This window comes from Portunus trituberculatus, chromosome 40 (genome assembly GCF_017591435.1).
Source record: "Portunus trituberculatus isolate SZX2019 chromosome 40, ASM1759143v1, whole genome shotgun sequence".
NCBI lineage: Eukaryota > Metazoa > Arthropoda > Malacostraca > Decapoda > Portunidae > Portunus > Portunus trituberculatus.
Window position 1 is genome coordinate 26626972 of NC_059294.1, and position 16484 is coordinate 26643455.

Consider the following 16484-nt stretch of genomic DNA (forward strand, 5'->3'; position numbering starts at 1 on the left):
TGCGCTTGGGTGGTGATATGAGCCCTAATATGGGTACCACTATAAATAAAATTGCCTGTGCCCCTAATGGGGGGAAGCTGAACAGCGCCTCCCACATATATATACTCTTCAAGTAGCCCTACAGGCGCTATAGGCCATAATATAAAAAAAAAAAAAAAATCTGACTCTAAGACAAGTATAATCCTGAACCTTTACGGTTGTATTCATAAGCTTTCCCTCACATTTTAGTCTTATCAATGAAGTAATCAACACATGCACATGTTCTTTTCACTATGGATGCTTAATGAAGGAATGTACCTTTATTTCACGTCGAGAATTGGGGTCACTTGCAATTATGCAGTACATTCAAATTCTAGTCTACATACCTTGTAGTTTTCTGCATTTTAAATTCTCTTGATTTTTTATATTTTTTTTATGGCCAATTTACTTTTACAAAACCTATTCATTGGAACCTAACACTTCCAAGAAGGTAGCAAATCTCACTTTAAGGCAGAAAAGTCTTATCATTTTTTTATGAAATACAAGCAAAATCATGGCGGACTGAGACAATCCCCAGATATAATACGGAAATTTGTGTATTGCAATGCAAAAACATTGTCAACAATTCCCTATCAAACTGCACAACTTCACAACATCTTTATGCTTAAACTAATATACAAAATACAATAGTGAACTGATATTTAATTTTTCTATACCTTTCCATGCAATCTTTCCTCTTATAGCAGTAAAAATTATTTTCAAGAACTTTTTTTATGCTGATAATAGAAAACTACCCAAACTCGCGAGATTTCAGCATTCGCCGGCTGGTTTAATTCAGGAGTGGGGCAACATTGTCTTGTGGTACTGAGCAGTCATCCCAAAACACTATATTACTATGTCACTATTGATTTTCCATGCTTTTTATCCTTCCCGTAACTTTCTGATATCATTTTACCATGGTATTTCTTTATAGTTACTTGAGTTTATACGACCAACATCATTATGTAGAGCAAAATATAGACTCCTGGTGTACCAATGTCTTTAATTTTCAGACTTTATACCGCACAAAATCTTGACACGCATTTCACTACGCCTCTGCAGAGGTTAATGATCCACAAGGAAAGTGGACATCTATTTTTGTTCGGTTTGCTTTATAAGAAAAAAAAAAAAAAAAAAAAATGCGGCCGAAACCGAATAAGCCGGAGGGTGCTGCAGTGCTTCCATCACCTTGTTCCTAAGCTGTGTCTTGCCATAGCCTGAACATGGTGTGCCTTTAGACAAAAAACAACTGGTCAGGTTGGCCACTGTCCATTACCTAGGCCTCTGTTAAGACTCTGTGATGCCGAATACGTCCATGCAGACCGAATTGGTTGGCAATGGACAATCTTTTTATCAGACCTTGATTTCTGAGTTATGAAAATAAACTAATTTACGGGGCTTCATATGTTCATAGCTTCTTGTAGTCTACTTCCTAGCCTAATAGGAAAGAAAATATCGTACTAACTTTATATCAACTGAATAACACGGTAAATTTTGTCCAAGGGATTGAGATCGTATATTTAAAAAACACAATGCATGATTATAGCCTTGATTTTATTATTAAATCGTTTATGCCCTAGATATGTGTTTAAGAATACTCAAGTTATTTTAATATATCTGTATGTGATAGCAGAATATCCAAAATATACGATATCCAATTGACCACTTTTCTGTAAAATATTGCTATATCTGGAGAATATGGCAACTGCAACGCGAGTTTGTGTAGTCTCTTATTGCCACGGGTGAATTCAGAGAATGAATAGGCACTTCAGGGATAGCGTCAATATAAAGCAGGTTTTAACACTGCTTCATATGTGATGCAGTGGAACCACGCACGCTTTTGGGGCTGAGAGGTCTACAAGGGTATGGGTTCGAATTCTGGCCACGGTCCAAGTATAGGTAGGGCTTCCTTACTCGAGGTAACGGTTCTCTAACGGGTGTACTTTAGATAGGAGGTCTCCTTCATCCCGTAAAATTCCCGTGAAAAGCCCATATGGTATAAAGAAAATAAACTGGGACTTCTTTTTACCATTATGTAATATTGTATGACTTTAGTTCTTGTGGAACTACACAAAATATTCTTCAATCGCTTCACTTCACACCTCTCCATGTTGATATCAATGCAAATGGACTTCCTGTAGGTGAAAGGTGCCTACAGGGTTGGGCCGAGGAGTGGAGTGGTGGAGGAAGCTGCAGGGAACTGGACACCAGAGAAAGGATTCTCTGTAATCGCCCCTACGAACAGACTTGAGCGACGCAGTGACTTCCAGGGCTACCATATGAGAGAGAGAGAGAGAGAGAGAGAGAGAGAGAGAGAGAGAGAGAGAGAGAGAGAGAGAGAGAGAGAGAGAGAGAGAGAGAGAGAGAGAGAGAGAGAGAGAGAGAGAGAGAGAGAGAGAGAGAGAGAGAGAGAGAGAGAGAGAGAGAGAGAGAGAGAGAGAGAGAGAGAGAGAGAGAGAGAGAGAGAGAGAGAGAGAGAGAGAGAGAGAGAGAGAGAGAGAGAGAGAGAGAGAGAGAGAGAGAGAGAGAGAGAGAGAGAGAGAGAGAGAGAGAGAGAGAGAGAGAGAGAGAGAGAGAGAGAGAGAGAGAGAGAGAGAGAGAGAGAGAGAGAGAGAGAGAGAGAGAGAGAGAGAGAGAGAGAGAGAGAGAGAGAGAGAGAGAGAGAGAGAGAGAGAGAGAGAGAGAGAGAGAGAGAGAGAGAGAGAGAGAGAGAGAGAGAGAGAGAGAGAGAGAGAGAGAGAGAGAGAGAGAGAGAGAGAGAGAGAGAGAGAGAGAGAGAGAGAGAGAGAGAGAGAGAGAGAGAGAGAGAGAGAGAGAGAGAGAGAGAGAGAGAGAGAGAGAGAGAGAGAGAGAGAGAGAGAGAGAGAGAGAGAGAGAGAGAGAGAGAGAGAGAGAGAGAGAGAGAGAGAGAGAGAGAGAGAGAGAGAGAGAGAGAGAGAGAGAGAGAGAGAGAGAGAGAGAGAGAGAGAGAGAGAGAGAGAGAGAGAGAGAGAGAGAGAGAGAGAGAGAGAGAGAGAGAGAGAGAGAGAGAGAGAGAGAGAGAGAGAGAGAGAGAGAGAGAGAGAGAGAGAGAGAGAGAGAGAGAGAGAGAGAGAGAGAGAGAGAGAGAGAGAGAGAGAGAGAGAGAGAGAGAGAGAGAGAGAGAGAGAGAGAGAGAGAGAGAGAGAGAGAGAGAGAGAGAGAGAGAGAGAGAGAGAGAGAGAGAGAGAGAGAGAGAGAGAGAGAGAGAGAGAGAGAGAGAGAGAGAGAGAGAGAGAGAGAGAGAGAGAGAGAGAGAGAGAGAGAGAGAGAGAGAGAGAGAGAGAGAGAGAGAGAGAGAGAGAGAGAGTCTTATAAGGATTGGTTGAGTTTGGTCATACTTAAATGAAAAAAAATGTGAAGATTGAATCACATTATCCTGAATTGAATTCATTTAAAAAATAAAAAGTGAAATATGGAAGTTGCATGCACTGAGATAAACCACATGTTTTCAGGTAATTGCGTGCATTGTTACTTTATTTCAGGTGTTTAAGTTCATGTCGACGTACTTGGGTGAAGGAAATATCACTGGTTTTGTGGGCGATATTGTCACTGCACTAAGATATGCACACAATTTCTCGTAAGTTCTCTCATTTTGTATTTTATTCTAAGTCACACTGGATGAGAGAGAGAGGGAAAAAAACATGCTTACTGAATAGTTGGCACAAAACTTAGTCATTAGTACATTGCTACTTTTAAATCATTGCCACTTTTCTTCCAAGCTTATTACCTCATCACAAAAGCTTGACAAAATTTTGACAGGATATGTTACTTAAGGAGGCAGCTGCACATGTGGAGGAAAGAAAGGAAACAAATATCTTTACTTGTGATTGACAAGAAAAATAAAACTGTGTATGGTCCCTCTTTTTTTTCAGCATTCAAAAAATATACTTTTCCTTTTCTTAGATATGACAACAGGACCTTTTCTTTCCATGAGTATAAAACTTTTTTCCTTCCCTTAGTACCAATATATCACATTACTTTTCCTTTATCTTAGTGCATGTGACAGTACTTTTCTTTTTCCGTAGTGTATGTGATAGTACTTTCCCTTTTCTTTTTTTCACCTCAATAGAAAAGACAACAAGGCAGTATTCTCCTTATCCTTAATATACAACACCATTTCTTCTCCCACCTCTCTCTTGTACAGGATCACTTTTGATGTACTGGAGGGTTACGCCTATGGAAAACTAAAAAACAGCTCGACCAATGAGTGGACAGGCATGGTAGGAGCTTTACAGTCAGGGAAAGCTGACCTAACTGTCTCCGAGTTGTCCATCACAGAGGAGAGGCTGAAAGTTGTAACCTACACCCAGCCTATCTATATCATCAGGTGAGGGACACGGGTAATGCTTGACGGATAGTGAACAAAACTCACTTAACACATTAACTTATACATTTCTGTAAAATATTTACAAACTGAAATGCCAAATAATTTAATTTGATCTATTTATATACCAGGCTGGCAATCCTATACAGGATGGCCAATTCAAAGCACACACACACACACACACACCTGTCAGTCCCTAGTGAGAAGAGCCCAGAATACTACACCTCACGCCTGAGCAGAAGCCTGGACACAGCATTAAATCACATTAACACAACACTACGTAACTCCCCACAGAACGTAGCAAAACAAAATCAATAAACACTCACTCCAAGGTCATGTTGAGAAGGGAAGTCTTCCTCCCATAGCCGTAAGCTGTTTGTGGCCACCTATGAGGACCTCGCCAAGAAGATGCTAGCCTACACCACCCCAATGGACACAGCGCTGTACTGGTGCATCTTGGCTAACATGATAGGTCTGGCTGCCATCCTCTTCTTCATCGAACGACTCCAGAGGCTCTACATACCCATGGAAGAGAAGCCCGTTAGCTTTGGAGTCGCTGGTTGGTACATGTTGTCAGCTCTCCTTCAGCAAGGTGAGGACATGATGGGGTGTGGGACTGTTGCTGTAAGTTGAATGCAAGGACTCGTTAGTTACAGAATAGTATTGTTTAGTGTTTGGTTAGATAGCTGGTGCACCCGTCAAAATATTATATCTAAGCTCCCAAATTGACCACAACATATATACTGGCACAGCAGCTGTGATGACTTGTGAAGGTTGGTACGCTTTCCTGCCTTCCTTAACCGTCCACTCTTATCCTTCTTGAATAACATCTGAAACTATTTTTTTCATGTAAACGGGAAAAGCTGGCCAAAGGCAACATAAAGAATGAAATAAATCAAAAGTATCATAGACTTATTTGTCAGCCCCCTTGCAGGTTGGAGAAAGTTAGCCAAAAGAAAGGAATAAATGTCTTGAAACCTCACTCTTAAAAAAAAGTCACAGGAAGTAGGACGTACAGAAGCAGATACGGAGTTTCAGAGTTTACCAAAGAAAGGTACGAGTGATTGAGAGTTGGACAGAGTAGGGAAGAGATAAAGATGAAAGCCTTGTGCAGCGAGGCCGCGGGAGGAGGGGAGGCATGCAGTTAGCAAGATCAGAAGAGCAAGAAGCATGAAAATAGCTGTAGAAGATAGCAAGAAATGCAACATTCCAGCGATGAGAAAGGGGATGAAGACAATCAGTTAGAAGAGAGAAGTTGATAAGACGAAAAACTTTTGATTTCACCCTATCTAATAAAACTGTGCAAGTGGAACCGCTATACATGCGAAGGACGGATAAGGCCTTTGTACAGAGTTAGCAGTTTGAGTGGGTTAGGATGAGAAAACTGGAGGAGACGCATGAGAACGCCTAACTTCATAAAAGCTGTTTTAGCAAGGGATGAAATGTTGAAATTTTTGTTTAGATTATGAGTAAAGGACAGACCAAGAAATTCAGTGTAGAAGAGGGAGACAGTTGAGTGTCATTGAAGAAAACGGGATAGTTATCTGGAAGGTTGTCTCGAGATGATAGATGAGGAATTGAGTTTTTGAGGCATTGAAAACTACTAAGTTTTCTCTGACCCAGTCGCAAATCTTAGAGAGATCAGACTACTACTACTATTACTATCATCCCTTCAGTGCAGAGCACATGATGGTTCATGCAAGTTGCCGAAGCAGGGTTACCAACCCTGCATCACACTACCGGGAATCATTGTGTGTACTGTATTGTGTCATACATCGCACTGTATCATGGCGGAAGGGTAACTGAGGATGATTTGCTGGTTGTGCATGTTGCCAGCTCTCCCCCAGCAAGGTTGGGCTGTGGGACTGTTGTTATTTGAATGCAAGGCTTGTGGTTGTTCAATGTTTGGTGAGTTGAGAAGACAGGAAAATAGTCATTATAGGATAGACTTAAAATTGATTAACTTCATAACGCTATCTGGTACGTTTCCATAATTTAGCTGATATCAACTTCTACTGGTCCTGGCATGAGCACCAAAACAGGTAGTCCTAACAATTCATAAGACTGTTACGGTTATCATAAGTATATAACGTATTCAGTTTTGTATTTAGAAATTCTTTCAAATGATGATGATGAGAGTTCTCTTGGTACGATATGATTTCAAAATCTTCAGAAATTTATAAGAAAATGTTCATCTAAACTTTATTTTTATCTCTGAATGAATAATTTTTAAATGGCATTTTAACTTTATTTTACACTCAAAATTATCTCATTTTGTCATTTTCAAAGTGTTTTGAAATTGCTTTTTCCTAACGTCTTTTCCTCCTCCTCCTCCACCTCCTCCTCCTCCTCGTGCAGGCTCCAACACTTACCCGATCAGCATTGCAGCGCGGGTCATATACTGGGTTGGCTACAGTGTGTCCCTCATTGTGTACACCTCATACTCCGCCACGCTAGTCTCACACCTGGCCGTGGAGCAGCCGGCGCCTCTGCCCTTCAGCAACCTGCACCAGCTGTCCCGGCAGTCAGGCTGGGACGCGGGATGCAGCAACAATGACCTCTTCCAAGTGACGGCCTCAGTGGGTCCTTAATTGCCTTTATTCTTGCTCTGTCTGGGAGATAGATAGATAGATAGGTATATATATATATATATATATATATATATATATATATATATATATATATATATATATATATATATATATATATATATATATATATATATATATATATATATATATATATATATATATATATATATATATATATATATATATATATATATATATATATATATATATATATATATATATATATATATATATATATATATATATATATATATATATATATATATATATATATATATATATATATATATATATATATATATATATATATATATATATATATATATATATATATATATATATATATATATATATATATATATATATATATATATATATATAATATATACACATATATATATATATATATATATATATATATATATATATATATATATATATATATATATATATATATATATATATATATATATATATATATATATATATATATATATATATATATATATATATATATATATATATATATATATATATATATATATATGAAGGATATATATATATATATATATATATATATATATATATATATATATATATATCCACCTTGTTTAGTAAAGCTGTGTGTGTGGATCCCCAGACATATATATATATATATATATATATATATATATATATATATATATATATATATATATATATATATATATATATATATATATATATATATATATATATATATATATATATATATATATATATATATATATATATATATATATATATATATATATATATATATATATATATATATATATATATATATATATATATATATATATATATATATATATATATATATATATATATATATATATATATATATATATATATATATATATATATATATATATATATATATATATATATATATATATATATATATATATATATATATATATATATATATATATATATATATATATATATATATATATATATATATATATATATATATATATATATATATATATATATATATATATATATATATATATATATATATATATATATATATATATATATATATATATATATATATATATATATATATATATATATATATATATATATATATATATATATATATATATATATATATATATATATATATATATATATATATATATATATATATATATATATATATATATATATATATATATATATATATATATATATATATATATATATATATATATATATATATATATATATATATATATATATATATATATATATATATATATATATATATATTTATATATCGAAAACTGTTCATGTTGGCCCAACTGGACACCCTATTGATCGCCAGTTGGAGCTTACGCTCAATCAGTGACATCCTAGCAGCAGCAAAAAGAGATGCACAAATCGTCCACATATAAAGAACTGTGAACGCCATCCGGTAGAGTATGTATAACACCATTTATTGCAACTGCGAATAGCGTAACACTAAGAATACTTCCCTGTGGGACACCGTCATTTAAAGCTGTAGCATCGGAGAGAACACTCCCAACTCGAACCCGTAAAAAAACGTCTGGATAAAAAACTGCTGGATAAAAATAGGAAGGTGGCCACGAAGGACAAAACTAAACAAAGACTGTAAAATGCCATGACACCAAGCCGTGTCGTAGGCCTTCTCCAGGTTAAAAAAGACTGTTACTTGATGGTGGTGATAAGCGAAGGCCTCACATATGGAAGACTCTACGGATAAAAGAGCATCAGTAGTAGACCTCATCTTTCGGAAGCCGTACTGTACCGGTGACAAGTACTTCCCCCTCTCCAAATACCACATGAATCTTATATTTACCATCTTTTCTAACACTTTGCAAATACAGGATGTTTATTATCTATCCCAGGCTTCGGAAATGGGAGAACCACTGCCACAGCCCAAGAAGATGAAAAGTCACCGGTATGCCAAATCATATTATAAAGATTTAAAAGAAAGTTAAAAACAGTGTCAGACATGTGGCGCTAAAAGGCATAAGGTATAATCATCTGGCCCAGGAGAAGAGTCGTGACACTGGGACAAAGCAGTCCGCAACTCGGAAGCAGAGAAAGGGACATTATAAGATTCCCCTCCAACGGAAGAAAAGTTTATGTCGAGAGATTCCATTCTCTGGCGGTGACGTGAGCCCGGAGCTGCAGGATGCCTCTGGGAAACACTGGCAAAGTGGTCGGCGACATTCCTAGGGTCTGCCACCGTTCGCCCAGCAGACATCAAAATTGGTGGGGAAGGAGCAGAATACTTCCCAGCAATTCGGCGGACTTTGTTGAAGACATGCGTAAGAGGGGTGCGAACGTTTATGGAAGAGACATAGGCTTTCTACGTGGCTCTTTGTGCCTCTTTCAAAACGCGGCGGGCCCGAGCTCGGCAGCGCTGAAAAACTTCCAGGCACTGCGGGTCCCCACGATGTCGCCGGGGACGAGAGAAAGCTGCCCGTTTCTCTTTTACCGCTGCAGTGCATGCTGCGTTCCACCAAGTAACGGGACGCTTAGTAAAGCGACCTGACGTCCTAGGGATTGTCTGAAGCGCTAAAGAAATAAAAAAATCGGTAAAATAATCAACAGCCTCAGCACAAGTAGAAAAGTCAGCCAGCGGACGGATAAAAGAGCTAAGGTCTGTGAATCGACGCCAATCTGCCTTGTCTAAAACCCAGCGTGGGGCCGAGACTGTGGCTCAGATTTCACAGATTCCAATAAAATCGGAAAGTGGTCACTACCGTGTAAATCCGGTAGGACTCGCCAATTAAAATCAAGGAAAGAATTAGATGTACAAAGAGAAAGATCGATAGCTGTAAAAGTCCCAGTAGGACTGTGGAAATGTGTAACATCCCAGAATTTAAAATCTCCAATCCTCATCCTCAATAAAAGAACCGATTAAAACCCCACGAGGATTACTAGCACCTTCATCCCACAATGGGTGACGGCCGTTAAAATCTCCCAACAAAAGAAAAGGCGGAGTCAGCTGACGCACCAGGCCGTCAAGCTCACCCCTGGAGACAGGAAGCCGAGGAGGAGATATAAACTGCAGATGGTGTACAGTCGTCCCATAAAGACCTTAACAGCAACCACCTGAAGGGAGAGTTAAGTTGTACCGGGATAACAGGTATATCCTGACGGACTAGAATAGCTGTGCCACCGTGGTGGCCCTGGTCAGGGAAAGGAGTGTTAAAAAGGCACGATAGCCAGGAGGACTAGAATAAGTACTATCACCTAGCATAGTCTCTTGTAGAGCTACACAGGCTGGAGAGAACTCCGACAGCAAAGCTCGGAGTTCCCCACGAGGCGCGAAGGCCTCTACAGTTCCACTGTAGAAGCTTGAAGATGACTATTTGGGTGCAGTGGACGAGCGAGCCTTTTGAGGCTGCCCGTGACTGACCTGACTAGAAATAATCAAACGACGAGAAGACACCGGGAGTTGAGATGTGCCGGGTCGTTGGACCGCAGCCTTTCGGCTTATCGGTGAGTGATGCGAACCATCATCACTTTTACCGGTCCTCGGAGGACGAGGATCAGGCAGGACTGCACTTTCCGATACAGTTGGTCCACGAGGGACGGCTGTGACAATATCATCGGACGTCTCCATGCTCAGACCGTCCTCATCACAAGAAGCCCGATCTGAGACGGAGGGCGTCACAGAAGGCTGGACAGAAACTACTGGAGCTACCCTAGCAGAGCGGTCCCTGGAGGACTCACGATTATGCACCGGGAGAAACCTTAGACTGCTTAGGCTGAGCTAAATCTAACGACTCCGCAGAGCCGCGGTGCCGTTTGGTCAGCCCTTCAAAGGCTTAGGAGATACAGGTGGCAAATGGACATCTACTACATGGGTGACTTTGGTCAAGTCCGTATTATTCTCGTCACTTCTAAGAGATGACTCAACCGAGTCATCAGACAAAAGGGCAAACCTATTAGCCAGATGAACAGGACCACCCGCCCCAACAGAGCGAGAGGTAGCAGGAGGAGTTGTCTTCGGACCGGCAGACTCAGCCGAAGAGCGAGCGGCCAATGAAGCATAGGATGTCGCACCAGTACCGTCCTTCTGGCGGTACAGGAGTTCACGGCGGGCGCTACCGAGGCTGATAAACTGACTATTGGCAAGCTGTAGAATGTCCTGCTCCAGGCGATACCTGGGGCATTGCCTGGAACGTACCTGGTGAGCATCACGGCAATGAAACAATAAGCTGCACCATTGCAATGCTCCTCTGAATGTGAGTCGAGTGCAGAGCAATTACCACATCGGGAAGCTTCCTTACACGAGCTTTTGCCGTGACCGTACCCATAGCATGAGAAGCACTGAAGAGGGCGAGAAACAAAACGCCTCACCCTAAGGTTGATAGGACCGATATTAACACGGTCAGGAAGGGTGGAACCAAAAAGGTGAGAAGGACCATGTTGGAGGAGTTCCTCATCTTAGTCACCTTTTGTACTGAGCTAGGACACATTGCTAGTATTTCCTCTTCTGGGAATTCATAGAGATCTTGACTATAAACACAACCTTTGCTATATTAAAGGTGGGATGAGCCTTAACAGTCTCAAACATGCTGTCAGAAGGGCATGGGAGATGTTGCAACATCCTAGCTTGCGTAAGATCTTTGCTCGCACAAGCACCCCTTCCCATACTTCTTCAGATTCCCTCAGGAATCGTGCCGATTTCTTTGGACAGGTACCGGGAGGCATGGATGAAATTCCACGCCCATTTCTATAGTACGCCACAAACCAACGTGGAGGCGGGATCTGGCGGACTGCTGGAACTGAATTCTCTAAATAGTTTTCAAAAACATTTGGGATGTAATCCATGTCACTGTCTGAAATATTACGTGACTGGAGAAATTCAGTTTTAAAGCCATGGCCGGCAAGGGCAGAGATGCTACATGTTCATAAGCCAGACGGGCTTCATCACATGACATAAACGTTACATAGCAGCGGTTAGATGGAAAGTCCTTTTCATAAACCAGTCGAATGCGAAGAACCGTGCCATACACCTTGAGAAGTGAGTGCAAGGCGTGATAGGAAAATGATGGATTAACATTTACCATCACAAGAGTCATATGCAGCAGAAATACGTCCCTCAGAAGAACTCCCAGAACAGGAGACTGCTGGGAGGCCCTTGTGGAGGGAATCCTCCTTCCCACTCAGACCTGAAGATGACGTCTCGTGGGCCAGGTCAGCCACCTCACGAGAACCTGAATGTTTTTGTGTTTAACCATATGTATAAAGTTACACAAAAATTGGCTCCAGGGCAAGGGAAACCACCTACTGGGACTACAATGGGAGGAGCGCTGGCTGCCGTGGACGGGTACCTCGTCCCCATGCGGACCAGTCGTTTTAAAAAGGTCCCACATGATACGAATGTTTGTCCACGACAGAGCTGAGACCCCTCCCAAAGCATCCCAGCCTGGACACCCAACCATCCAGCACAGGACGGCCCCTACTGGGCGATCCCTCCAGCGGGTGGCTCCGCTGGTCCACTGGCAGCCTACGTAGGAACCATTTAGTCTGGCCCCTCACTGGCGACCTTACTAGCATGGGTAGCCCTCTCCCCCTCGAAAGGGCAGAGCAAGGGCCTAAGCCCCCTCTAGCCTAGCTCGCCAGGTCACAGGGGCTCGCAAGCCCCCCCACCATGACAAGGCGGTTCCCATCTGGGGGGGGAGGTGAGGAAGAGATCAAGAATGTTGGGCATGTCGCTAAGACGGTCAGGAATACAAGTAGGGTGTTGCACCAGTTGCTCTAAGTCATGGAGTATAGCAAAGTTGAAGGCTAATTCACCAGAATGGTCAGTGAAGGGAGATGAAAGCCAAAGCTGGTGGTGAACATTGAAATTTACAAGAATAGGAAATCTCTGCGAAAGGGTAGAGGGACAGAATGTGCTCCACTTTGAAAGTTAAATAGCCGAAGAATTTACTGTAGTCAGAGGAGTTAGGAGAGAGATAGTCAACACAGATGAATTTAGTTAGAGAGTGACTGTTGAGTCGAAGCCAGATGGTGAAAAACTTAGAAGATTCAAGAGCATGGGCTGGAGAGTAAGTTAAGTCATTGCGTACATAGACGCAACATGCAGCTCTGGAATGAAAATGAGAATAGAGAAAGTAGGAAGGAACAGAGAAGGGGCTACTGTCAGTTGCCTCAGACAGCTATGTTTCTGCCTTTGTCACTTCTCTAGGGTGAGGGGCAACAAACACCTCACATTGTGTCTGTCGCCTCTTCCTTTGTGACTCCCATCATTTGTATAGTCCCAGCACAATTCTATCCTTCGATCTCGCTCTCTATTTGCACTTTCATCTTATATAAGAAAATAAGAAAATGAGGGAAGCTGCAAGAGATGGCCAGGTCTACACGTGGCAGTCCCTGTGTGAACGGAACTACCTTGCTTCACCTACCATCCTTATCCATAAATTTGTGTAATCTTCTTTTAAAGTTCCTTATTGACTCAGCACTAACAATATGATTACGGAGTCCTTTCCATTCGCCAACCACTCTGTTAGAAAACCACTTCCGTCTCATTTTTTTCTTAAACCTAAATTTCTAAAGCCTGGATAAATGGAATGGCAATAACATCCCGTGTTCCCAGGTGGTCACCCCTCCAAGTTCTAACTGGACCCAGAGTTGCTTAACTTCGCTGATCGGACGAGAAGCGGCGTGTTCACCGTGGTGTGGTCGTCGGCTTCCCTCAATTGGCCTTCTCCAAGCTATCTTGATTACCTAGTATTTGATCAAGATTGCCTCCAATAACCACCGTGTAGGATTTGAACAATGTCAGATCATAACATGGCTTCTCTTCTTCCCTGGGAACAGCAAACGTGTGTGGACTCCCAGACAGATGAGTGCCGAGTGCTGAGAGAGGCTTGGCAGAAAGTGGTGTTGAGATCCCCAGATAACTTAGTGAACTCCTACAGTGAGGGACTGGAGAAGGTCTTGAACAGTGAGTTCTTCAGTAACTATTGTGTTGGTATCAGGTCAAATTCCTGTGTCCTTGTAGAATGTAGATGAAGCAGTGTTGCCCAGAATTCTTTTCCAGCTCATTAAAAACATCAATTAGTCCTCCTCATAGTGAGAAAGATGTAAACTGTGAATTACATTATGACCATTTCCTTCCTATCCTGTCTATGATAAATGAAAGTACAAATTAAGATTCTTCCATCAGGTAAAATAAAGTAGCCGCATTCCTTCTTCACTTGCATTAGAGGGAGCTTTTAAGATATCTATTTATCCTTTTCTTTTTGGCTACCTCCTTGCAAGGGGACTGACAACTAATTGGACTTTTTTTCATAATTTTTGCTTTTTTTCCTCCTACATAAAAAAAAAAAGACTTACATAAAACCACACACACATTCCCCAATTGACTCCAACCACTACCGGCACCTCGCTGTTAGCTACCCCTACACTCCCGACACTTCCTTTCTATGACTCAGATGATTTCAAAAGGAAAGTTTCACAACACTTCTATTCCAATTTCGGATCATCCTTTTAACCTTTTCTTGGAGGGGAATGGCAACTCAGTGGGTTTCTTGTTTTTGCTCTTTTTTGCTTTCCTTTACATAAATGAAACAAATGAAAAAACTCACTTGGCAGGTAAGTACGTGTTCATAGGTGTGGACGTCACAACCAACTACTACATCCGTGGCCTTCCCATTGCCGACTCCTGCAGAATCAAGGAACTGCCAGGCCGGTACATCACAGGAGGCATTGCGATAGGCCTGCAAAATAATTCACCCTTCAGGAAGATATTTGACCACAGGTGTGTGTGTGTGTGTGTGTGTGTGTGTGTGTGTGTGTGTGTGTGTGTGTGTGTGTGTGTGTGTGTGAATTGAGATTGAGAAGAAAACAGAAAATGAATGGAGGGATGGAAATACAAAGGATGGAAATGACAAAGGGAGATGCAGAGGACAAAAATAAGGGCACCGTTTTCTTCTTTGGTAGTCCTCCCTGTCAAATTTTACATCCTTATAAATCTTGATATGACTTTACTTCCACAGAGCTTGCAATTTACTTCTACGGTACTATTAGGCAACGTAAAATCATATTACACCTCAGTTTTCTCTCACAATAACACAATAGATTCCTTTTTTTAATTTTTAGTAATAGACTCTCTCCCTAAAAATTTTCACATATTTACCTCACTTTTCATACATGTAGCTTGCAGAAGATGCGTGAGTCGGGCCTGATGAACAAACTGAGGACAAAGTGGCTTTCAGCAGGAACCTCTACGTGTGGCAGGAAGACTAAAATCACGGCCAACCTCTCTGACGTAGCTGCAATCTTCATCCTCTTGATGGGTGGTGCAACATTTAGCTGTCTGCTGCTGCTGCTGGAATATGGGGTATGTATATATACTGTACAGGCAAAATCATGCGTAGTATTTTGAAGTGCTCTGCTATCTCACCGAGAATATTCAGATGCTACAAAGATGATTAACACGGCATTAAACTCATATAAAGATTCTTAACATCTTTCGAAAGCAATGAAAGTGAGGTTTAGAAGTGTTTAAGAACATTAGCTTACATAGTACTTAACACTTCTATCCATCTACATTAGTACTAATGTACCAGGCTGACAATGTCACACAGGAAGGCCGAAGCATAACATATAACATAACGTAAAGGTTGAAAGTCTAATATATCCTGCCATGTAATACATAAAAGTAGTTGAAGCCGCAAGAACTCTTCAGGCAGATAGTTCATCTATAAAAGCATATATACCATACTTACAGGTACAACAGGCAAGACAGAGGTGGTGGATGATGAATTCCTGGGATTTCCTGACCTGAAAGAAGCACAAACGATGACAAGAGATCTACGAGTACATTGTTAAAGCCTTAAATATTCTACTAATCTCATTACATGTATTCATTCTATTCACTCTTAGATTCCTTAATTCCTTAAGGTGCATTCATATGTAGTATATACTAGTGTCCCTTATTCATATCACTACAAATCATGAAACAGTTATTGAAGTTGTTCACAAATATGAAGTTTAGTTATGGCTTTTGTCTTTTATTTCCTTTGGGACACATCAAGAAGCCAAAACAGATCCAAGCCTTCAGGACCTACCATGGATTAATGCGACACTGACTTAATGAATAGTTTCACACAGACACAGACACAGACACAGACAGACACACAGACAGACACACACAGAGACACACACACACACACACACACACACACACACACACACACACACACAATCGAATATCCAACTGGATATTCGATTGATTGCCAGTTGAAGCTTTCTCTCAATCAGTGACATCCTAGCAGCAGCAAATGAAATACATAAATCATCAACATATAAGGAGCTGTGAATGCCATCTGGGAGAGTATCAATAACACCATTAATGGCGACTGCGAATAGTGTAACTCTAAGAATACTTCCCTGTGGGACACCATCATTTAGAGCAGTAGCCTCAGAGAGAACACTCCCCACTCGAACCCGTAAAAGACGTCTGGATAAAACTGCTGGATAAAAAT

At 40.4% G+C, this 16484-nt stretch overlaps 1 protein-coding gene across 1 annotated transcript; it reads left to right on the forward strand.

Annotated features, from left to right (window-relative positions):
- The first annotated feature begins 3420 nt into the window (after positions 1-3420).
- LOC123516295 (glutamate receptor ionotropic, kainate 5-like) lies at positions 3421-15995 on the forward strand. Its single transcript, XM_045275566.1, has 8 exons — positions 3421-3616; positions 4184-4366; positions 4729-4955; positions 6722-6942; positions 13813-13939; positions 14590-14755; positions 15154-15337; positions 15728-15995. Exons 1-8 carry the CDS (start codon positions 3534-3536, stop codon positions 15782-15784), a joined length of 1248 nt encoding a protein of 415 aa, XP_045131501.1. The 5' UTR covers positions 3421-3533; the 3' UTR covers positions 15785-15995.
- The last annotated feature ends 489 nt before the right edge of the window (positions 15996-16484 follow it).

What these genes read in the sequence shown, in the direction of transcription:
- LOC123516295 (XM_045275566.1), top strand. Translation starts at nt 3,534, where the DNA reads ATGTCGACGTACTTGGGTGAAGGAAATATCACTGGTTTTGTGGGCGAT. An exon ending in TCTTCCAAGTGACGGCCTCA is followed by an intron (nt 6,943 to 13,812) that starts GTGGGTCCTTAA and finishes CCCTGGGAACAG; the next exon opens with CAAACGTGTGTGGACTCCCA. An exon ending in TGCTGCTGCTGGAATATGGG is followed by an intron (nt 15,338 to 15,727) that starts GTATGTATATAT and finishes CCATACTTACAG; the next exon opens with GTACAACAGGCAAGACAGAG.